Below are 9649 nucleotides of genomic sequence, written 5' to 3' on the forward strand. Positions count from 1 at the left end.
GCACATTTGCAACAATTTAAACAGCTCAATCGGCTTGGTTTAGAATAACACCACCTTTTTTAAGGAATAATAATAGCAATAAACTGTCTTGTGACCCTTGCTTTCATGGCATACCTAATTTGCTATCATATTTTATTTAAATTTCGTCATATTACATTGAAAAAAGCACAGAGAAGTGAAAAGGTATATGAGAATGGAGGTCAAGAGGAAGGTTTGGAGCTTCCCATATTCACCTTTTCAACAATTGATACAGTAACTGATTACTTTTCAGAAAAGAATATGTGACCCGTTTCAACGTAGTCTATATATTATAATATACAAGTTAGGTATTTATTTAGCATCAATGACATGGACTTGTGGATAATTATTTTTGAGACTACGGTAAACTTGGTTCGTGGACTTGCAGATAATTATTTACTAAGTACAACATTTTCGATTATAATATTTAACCAGGGAAAGGATTGCATTACATTGCATACTAGTCAACATTAATTAGTTTGTCATACAGAATAAAACACTATATAAGACTAGCTAGAAAAGTCAAAAGTGACTCCTCATGGAATAACCTGTATGCATTGTATTGCATACAAGTCAATAGCTAGCTAGCTGCCTGTCATTAAGCTGCCTAATCTCACAGGAATTTATTCCAAATTCAACTATATATTCTGACAGAAAGAAACCCAAAGCAATTGCATGTAATTAATAATGGCCAATGTTAGTATTATGCTAATTATTTTGATTTTGCTCTTCCGTACGGGTTCGTTATCAGTTACTGATTGCATCACTTCATTCGAGTCAACTTTAAGCGATGGCATTACTTTGGTTTCTAAAGAAGGAAGATTTGAGCTTGGCTTCTTCAGTCCAGGTATTTCGAACTATCGCTATTTGGGAATTTGGTACAAAAACATCACAGTTCGAACTGTGGTTTGAGTAGCAAACAGATGCAACCCCATCAATGACTCATCTGGCTTGCTAGCCATAAACAACAAAGGATATCTCACGCTTTTGGAACAGAATAAGAGTGTCGTTTGGTCGACAAGTTTAGCCAAACAAGCCAAGAAACCGAAGGTGGAGTTTCTAGATTCTGGTAATCTTGTTGTGAGAGAGGAGGATGACACAAACCCTGCAAACTATTTGTGGCAAAGTTTTGACTATCCTTCAGATACATTGTTACCAGGGATGAAATTGGGATGGGACTTGAGGACCGGTCTGAAGTAGCGTATATCGTCTTGGAAGACATGGGATGATCCCTGCCCTGCAAATTTTTACTTGGGGGTTGAGTTTTATAAGCAACTTGATGTGTTCCCTGATACAATTCTTCGGAACGGGAACGTGGAGTTTTTTCGTTCGGTGCCATGGAATGGTGTTAGTTACAATGGCGGTCCTTCTCTAAAGCCTAATCAAATTTTCAACTTCTTATTCATAAACAACGATGATGACGTATATTACACCTATGATCTCAAGAATAAGTCAGTGATTTCAAGAATAGTCATAAATGTAACGACTAGTAAATGGGATCGAATGATATGGGTGGAAAGCCAGCGAAGATGGGTGTCATACTTAACTAATCCTTCTGATCTTTGTGATGAGTACGACATGTGTGGAGCCAATGGCAATTGTGTCATATCTAAAAGTTCAATATGCCATTGCCTGAAGGGCTTTAGACCCAAGTCTCAAGAACAATGGAACTCTGTATATTGGCACCAAGGATGTGTAAGGAAAGTACCACTAAGCTGCAAGAAAAAACATAAGGATGGGTTTTTGAAATTTTCTAGATTGAGATTGCCAGATACTAAACATACATGGGTGAACAAAAATATGAACTTGAAGGATTGCAGGGCTACATGCCTGAACAACTGTTCTTGCGTGGCTTACTCAAACACAGATATCAGAGGATGAGGCAGTGGTTGTGCTATGTGGTTTGATGATCTAATGGATGTTAGACAAATCACAGGAGATGAAGGAGATGATGGATTAGATCTTTATATTCGTATGCCGAAGTCGGAGTTAGGTATGTATAGATCTTATTTTGTAACAAAATATTTTTCACATAATTATTGATGATCTGCACACGAATTACTAACTCTTTAGACTTGTTCGATTTCTCATTCTTTTTTGTTGTAAAAAAGGACATGACGGCCGAAAGATGAATAAAGTAGTTCTGATTGTTCTGATTGGAGGCGTATCTATGATGCTCTTTCTTGGCTATTGCTTTCTCAGAAGGAGAAATATAAATGGTACTGTTTTACCAAATATGTTTACCCACATTTGTTGACTTTAGTTTTGATTAATCACATTTGGGAAGAAAAAAGAACAGCATACTTAATAGACATTATATTTAAGATATGACTTTACCAAATAGTGTTTTCACACCACACCACGACCCACGTGCTAAAATGTTTTCACACTAGTTCCACTACTAGATCACCCCGCATATATCTACAACCAATTCCACCAACATCTAGCCGCGGTGGATTCTTTTATGGAGACGGAATTCTCTAACTTAAAATTATCAAAATTAGCTTTTATAAAATAGAATAATTTCCAATGACAAAATCAATTTTTGTATTCAATCTAGAATATACCATGCTAAGTACATACTTATATACTATATAACATGATGCTCATTTATTTTCGTCTATACTATGTTTTAGGGAAATCATATAGAAACCAAACAATAACTGATCAGAATGGAAGCGAGGGTGAAGATTTGGAGCTTCCTTTGTTCGATCTTTGGACAATTAATGTTTCAACTGATTACTTCTCAGTGAGCAATAAACTTGGAGAAGGTGGTGTTGGTCCTGTTTATAGAGTAAGTTCTTGATGAACACCCATGGACAGAACATAATTTTGAACAAAATAATAACTCATTAGAAAGCTATGTGATTTTTTCAGGGCAAGCTAGAAGATAGTCAAGAAATTGCTGTGAAAAGATTATCAATGAGTTCGAAACAAGGCCTAAATGAGTTAAAAAATGAAGTAAAGCTAATCGCACAACTTCAACATCGAAATCTTGTAAAACTTCTTGGTTGTTGCGTTCAAGGAGATGAGAGCTTGCTAGTTTATGAATACATGCCCAACAAAAGCCTCGACTCTTTCATTTTTGGTTAGCATTTCTTTGTACCCTTTTGATTTGCTGAATAGATTTTTCTATTGCTAGTTTGATGCATGATCAAACAACACATATTTAATAGATCAAAATCAAGGAAAACTACTTGAATGGTGTAAGCGCTTTCAAATTATTTGTGGAATTGCTCGGGGGCTTGTTTATCTTCACCAAGATTCAAGATTAAGAATAATACACAGAGATCTCAAAGCTAGTAATATTTTACTTGACAGTGAGCTAAACCCTAAGATTTCTGACTTTAGGTTAGCAAAAATATTTGGAGGAGATCAAATAGAAGATAGGACGAAGAGAGTAATTGGAACTTAGCGAGTATCTACATATTAATCTACTTTGCCTTTTAAATTAATGTATTCCCTATTATGACTAACCATGATGGTCTTATGTAGTGGCTACATGGCGCCAGAATATATTTCCGATGGACTATTTTCTATAAAATATGATGTTTTTAGCTTTGGTATAATGGTGCTAGAAATTGTATGCGGAAAGAAAACAAGAGGTTTTCACCGTGAAAACAAAGGTTTTACGCTCATTGGACATGTGAGAATCCAAAAGGCCGAATTCCTCACTCTTGTACTCCATATTTCTAATAAAATGTATTTACGAATGACAATTTAGATCAATTTTATATATTTTCAGGCGTGGACATTGTTCAAAGATGGCTGCCCATTAGAATTAATTGATAAGTGCTTGATATCTTCTTATGACAACTTTCATGAAGTGTTATGGTGCATCCATATTAGTCTTCGATGCGTGCAACAAAATCTTGTAGATAGACCAACAATGTCGCCAATCGTCTTGATGTTCGATAGCCTTAGTGAGCTGCCTCAACCCAATCCACCAGGCTATTTCATTGAGATAGATTCAATTAAAAGAGATCGTTCGGGTAGTAGACCTAAATTGTCTTCCACAAACGACATGAGCATAGCATTACTTGAGGCTCGATGAGCTCTAATGCAGAATTACATAACATGCATCGTCCCATATATTATGTAGAAAATGATAAATAACGTTCATGGCATGTACATTTATTTTTTTAATCTTCTTTTAGTCCATGCTTTTATAATAATATACTTGTGATGAAGGCATGTACTCCAATTTTTTTTAATTTTTAAAATATAGTTTAAATAAATAAATTGTCATATCTACTATATTTTATATGGTGTTTGTTTGTTATTTTATTTATTAAACATATATGTGGTGTGTAGGAAAACTCTTATGTTTTCTATAGTCAAGATTCTTAGGATTTAGTAAGCAATGACATAAAACAATTGCAATAACTAATAAATCAGATTAGTTATAATGAAAGGTTAGTAATCAATCAAAGTAATCAAAAGTTAAATGCAGAAAAATAAAGGAAGAACACCCAGAAATTTTATACAGGTTCGAACCAGATACATTTGGCCTACATCCTGTTTGATCCACTATCATAATCATTAATTGATGCAATCTTTGAATACAATTACAGTTGAGAATGAGCATTTACAGGACTCCCAAGAACCTTCCACTCTCTGAGATTCTAATCTCAAACACTTTCTAACAATTGTGTTTTCCTCTCAGTCCTCACAACACACACTCTCAAATTCTCTTTCTCTGTATTCTATCTTTCTCTCAATACAACTTATCTACCTCTCTCTTAAAAATGAAAGATAATATATATATATAAAAGCTGCCAAGTTTGTTGACAGCTAATACCTTTAGGAGAACAGTTACGTTAGTTAGGATGTGTAGGAAAGATCTCCACAAATTCCACCTCTTTTCTTCAAATCCAGCCTTCAGCAAAGTTGTCTTTGATTGCGATAGTGGACAATAAAATCCTTACTTAGTTAGTAAAGTTACGCAAATCCAAGCAATGCATGACTTTGCCTACAGATGGCACCTTAGTACCAATGTCAGCAGGATTTTGTTCTGTCTTCACCTTTTCTAGCCCAACTACTTCCTCTTCAATCTTCTCTCTAATCCAGAATAATCTAATATTGATGTTCTTGGTTTTCTCATGGTTAATCGGGTTCTTACATAGATGAATCGATGATTGACTATATGAGTACAAAGTAGCTTTACCTTTGAGAATTTTCAACTCCTTTAAGATTCCTTGTAACCAGATCACCTCCTTAAAAGCTTCAGTTGTAACCATGAATTCTGCCTTTGTTGTGGATAAAGTCACCACGGATTGGAGTTGCGACTTCCAGCTTATGCAATCTTCATTGGTCAAGAATACATATGAAGTAGTTGATCTTCTTGTGTCTCGACTAGATGAATAATCAACATCAATATAGCCCTTTAAAGTTACTTTCTCAAATTTCTTGCTGTAGGTGAGACCATAATCTGAAGTTCCTCACAAATATCTCAATAATAACTTATAATGACCCAACTATTTCTAAGGCCTTGGACATTTAAATCTACTAGACATAGCTACTACTTTTGGAGAAAACATACATAAGAAATAATCATAACTTTATTTAAAAATCTAAAATAATATTGTATCAATAACATAAAATGTGATATGGTATGGGATCTCATTGTTTACAAAAAATAAAACATAATTTTAAATACTAATTTCATAATTACATTAAGAAAAACATAATTTAAAAGACTAAAAATAAATAACTTCGTCCTCGATTGACACGCAGTCCATTTATTCCATTCATCCTCAACACACAAGCCATGCTACCAAGAATCCTTCCATCTTCATATCTATTTTCTTGCAACACACTAAACAAAAAAATAAAGGAGTGAGCCTATTGCCCAGCAAGGAAAATCTACTAACAATCATACATCAAATTTATAAACATATACTATATCATACACTATAAAACATATGACTATCAAAACATATATCATATAAGACTACAATGGCCATCATACCTCTTGGGGCTTGTTAGCTAAGCAAGTCATATGCCCATAAATTTGTGGGGCTTGCTATCTAAGCAAGTCATATACCCATAAATTATTGGGGCTTGCTAACTAAACAAGTCATATGCCCAAGGAATATAAAACATACTATACATATACATATCATAACATAAATATAACATAACATATCATAACATATTATAACATATAAGAACATAAAATATATCCTATTTTCCTTACCAAAAGCCAGGATATTTGGGAAGAAGAACAAGATTTAGAAACTCCTATAAACCAACAGTAAAATGGTGAGAATCTCTAAAAAAAAATAAAGATGAATATGAGAACTAAACCATCAAGAAGAAACTTACCAAGAAAGACCTTAAGTTTCAAGAACTTAAATACCTAATCAAGAATCAATAACAAGAGTTAGGATCTGAATAAATGAAACTAAAGAAAACTAAAGAATAAAAAAGAACTGAACTTACGGAATAGAAATACCTTGGTTGACGGTACCAAAATCACACTAAACCTCGCTTCCCTAGTGTTTATAAAAGCTTAGAATGATAAAGCTTTAACCCAAAACCCAAGTGTATCTCTCTATAGTAACACTAGCACCTTGGACGCTCTGATCAAATGCTTGAAGAATGAAGGAAATGGCTGAGCACTAGGTCCTATTTATAGAGTTCAAGGAGTGAAACTAACCCCTTTTAATTTGAATAAATAAATGATTATAAAATGAAAAATATTTGAATTTTCATTCAACTGACGCCCATAACTCGGTCAAAATCGTTTGAAGGTAGGTCTAAGTGGTTAAGGCTATTTTAAATATTTGAATTTTCATTCAGCATAATTTGAATTGGATAAACAACTTTGACTGAGTCATAATACGATGCTAACAGCTGCTGGAAGGTTTTAGAGCTTTTAGATCTTTCTTTTATTAAAACTATTCATCAATATACTTAATTCCTTAATAATCATGATTATGAAAAGTTTCATGCTCTTAATGGCTCTATCTAAACCTTAGGTTATAATAAATAATATATCTAGGAGCAGAAATATTAATCAAACCTTATGTTATAATTAATATTCTTAAACTATAGGTTAAACTTATAAAATCCATAATTGATGCTATGAGTTTCCAACTAAGTCCCGACTTAAACCTAAATCCACGGTAACTAAGATACTACTAACGAATACTAACTACTACTACTATCTAGCTAGTTAAGCAAATATTCCGAAACACTACACCACTTGAGTGCATTCCAATTTTCCATGCCTGGATTAGACATGAACCTACTGAGTATACTTACTGTATGAGCTATGTCTGGCCGTGTGCTAACCATGACATACATTTCGCATCCAAGAACCATTGCATATGGAACTTCTTTCGTGTCTTCTTTTTCTTCTACGATAATTGGACATTGATACTTAGATAGAACAAATTGTCCTCCTAAGGGTACTGATGCCCTTTTAGTGTCTTACATATTAAATCTATTCAACACCTCATTGATGTATCTTGTCTTTTTGAGATACATCTTCCCATCAGCTTTTGATCTTGTGACCTCAATTCCAAGTATATTATGAACATGCCCGAGCTCTTTCATTTCAAATTCCTCTTTAAGATTGTCTTTGATTTCCTTTATCACTGTTTTGTCTTTGCCCATGATGAGCATATCATCTACATACAACAGTAAATATACTCTTGTTGATTCCTCAAGATGCTTATAGTACAAGCAGTGATAAAATTTTGATCTTGGGAAACCAATTTCTTGGACATAATTGTTGAATCTCTTGTTCCATTGCCATGGAGATTGTTTAAGGCCATGCAAGGACCTTTTCAGTTTGCATATAGCTTCTTTCCCTCTTATTCCACCTCAAATCCAAGTGGTTGATGCATGTAGACCTCTTCTTCCAAATAACCATTTAGAAATGTTGTTTTTACATCTAGCTGCTCTACCTCCAGATCTTGTTGAGTAGTCATAGATAACATATGTCTTATGGTTTTATACTTTACTACAAGTGAGAACACATCAGTGTAATCAATTCTTTCCACCTAAGTAAAGCCTTTAGGCACTAACTTGACTTTAAATCTCACCGGTTCATCCTGTGTTACTCCTTCTTTCACATTAAAAATCCACTTGCAAGATATCACCTTCTTGTTATCTAGTTTTTCCACCAATTCCCATGTGTCTTTTCTGTTCAGAGAGTCCATCTCTTCTTTTATAGCTTGATTCCACTCCTTTTTGTATTTTCCTGAAATAGCTTCTTCTATGCTTAATGGTTCTGTTATGTCACTTGTTTGAACTATAGCCAAATAATAGGCTATCAGGTTTGCCTCAACATATCATGCAGGTCGGTGAACTTCTCTTCTCACACGATCCCTTACTAGTTGGTATCCTGTTAAATCTATGGACTGGTTTGATTGTTCTTGAGCAGAATCGCCATCTGGTGTGTTTCCTTGCTCATTTTCTGGTTCATATACTTTCAGTTTAATCTCAAACTCTGTCAAGTCATCAATTTTTTCAATGCACCTGCACCATAAACATCACAACCTTTTTCGGCTTTCATGTGAGGAAACTCATATTCATTAAGCACTACATTTCTTGAGATTATGATCTTAGGTCTACGATTTTGATTCAAACAAATCCTGTATCCTTTTGTGCCTAAAAGGTATCCATGAAAAATTCCCTTAATGGATCTAGCATCTAGTTTGTCCTCTGTTTGGTGTGCATATGCTACACAACCAAAAATTCTCAAGTGTTTAAGACTAGAAGGCTTGCCATACCTAATTTCATATGGGGTCTTAAGTTCTATTGCACGATTTGGGCTTCTATTTATAAGATAACTAACAGTTGCTAAGGCCTCTCCCCAATAGGACTTCCCAGACTATAACTAATCAACAAACATCTGACCTTATTCAATAAGGTCCTATTCATGCGCTCAACAACTCCATTCCGTTGTGGAATTCTAACTATAGTTCTGTGCCTTGTCATTCCATACTCATTACATAGATCATCAAACTCATTATTTATGAATTATAATCCACGGTCAGTTCTAAGTGTCTTAAGTTTAAGATTTGATTGATTTTCTACCTAGTTTTTCCAAATTTTAAACTTCTCTAGACACTCATCTTTAGTCTTAAGAAAATATGTCCAAACACATCTACAATTCATAAGAAATAAAACTTACCAAAATGTGTCGGAACTCTACCTGTGTAACATCCCAAAATTACATAATAAGGCTTAGGGCCTTGATTAGGGGGCTGGGATGGAAATATGTGAAAATATGTGTTTAATGGCTATGCTAATTTTAATTATGTGAATTACGTGATAATATGACTAGATGTGCATATTTAGGGGTATTAAATATGCATGTGGGACCGCTTCTTATTAGAAGGGCGACTTTGGTAATTTGGCCATTGTGGGCATAATTGTGTATTTGTGAGCATATATGTGATATATGTGAGAGACCACATTATTATGTTGGTTAATTTGGGTTACTCGGCATGAGGCAATCCTAGGAAGAAAGTTAGTGAGAAAGTCACAACGGGACCCGATACCCGACTCGGGGCGAGTCAAGGGGTATTTTGGGTAATAGACATTTATTTGGGTTATTAGGTTATGAAAATAAATAATTGGAGATATATTTGATGTTACAAAATTTTGGAGGGAA

At 34.3% G+C, this 9649-nt stretch overlaps 1 protein-coding gene across 1 annotated transcript; it reads left to right on the forward strand.

Moving 5' to 3' along the window:
- Positions 1-654: 654 nt before the first annotated feature.
- LOC133782566 (G-type lectin S-receptor-like serine/threonine-protein kinase SD1-1) lies at positions 655-4260 on the forward strand. Its single transcript, XM_062221898.1, has 5 exons — positions 655-2011; positions 2130-2237; positions 2655-2812; positions 2896-3106; positions 3195-4260. Exons 1-5 carry the CDS (start codon positions 1915-1917, stop codon positions 3431-3433), a joined length of 813 nt encoding a protein of 270 aa, XP_062077882.1. The 5' UTR covers positions 655-1914; the 3' UTR covers positions 3434-4260.
- The last annotated feature ends 5389 nt before the right edge of the window (positions 4261-9649 follow it).

Source organism: Humulus lupulus, chromosome 6 (assembly GCF_963169125.1).
Source record: "Humulus lupulus chromosome 6, drHumLupu1.1, whole genome shotgun sequence".
Taxonomy (NCBI): Eukaryota; Viridiplantae; Streptophyta; class Magnoliopsida; order Rosales; family Cannabaceae; genus Humulus; species Humulus lupulus.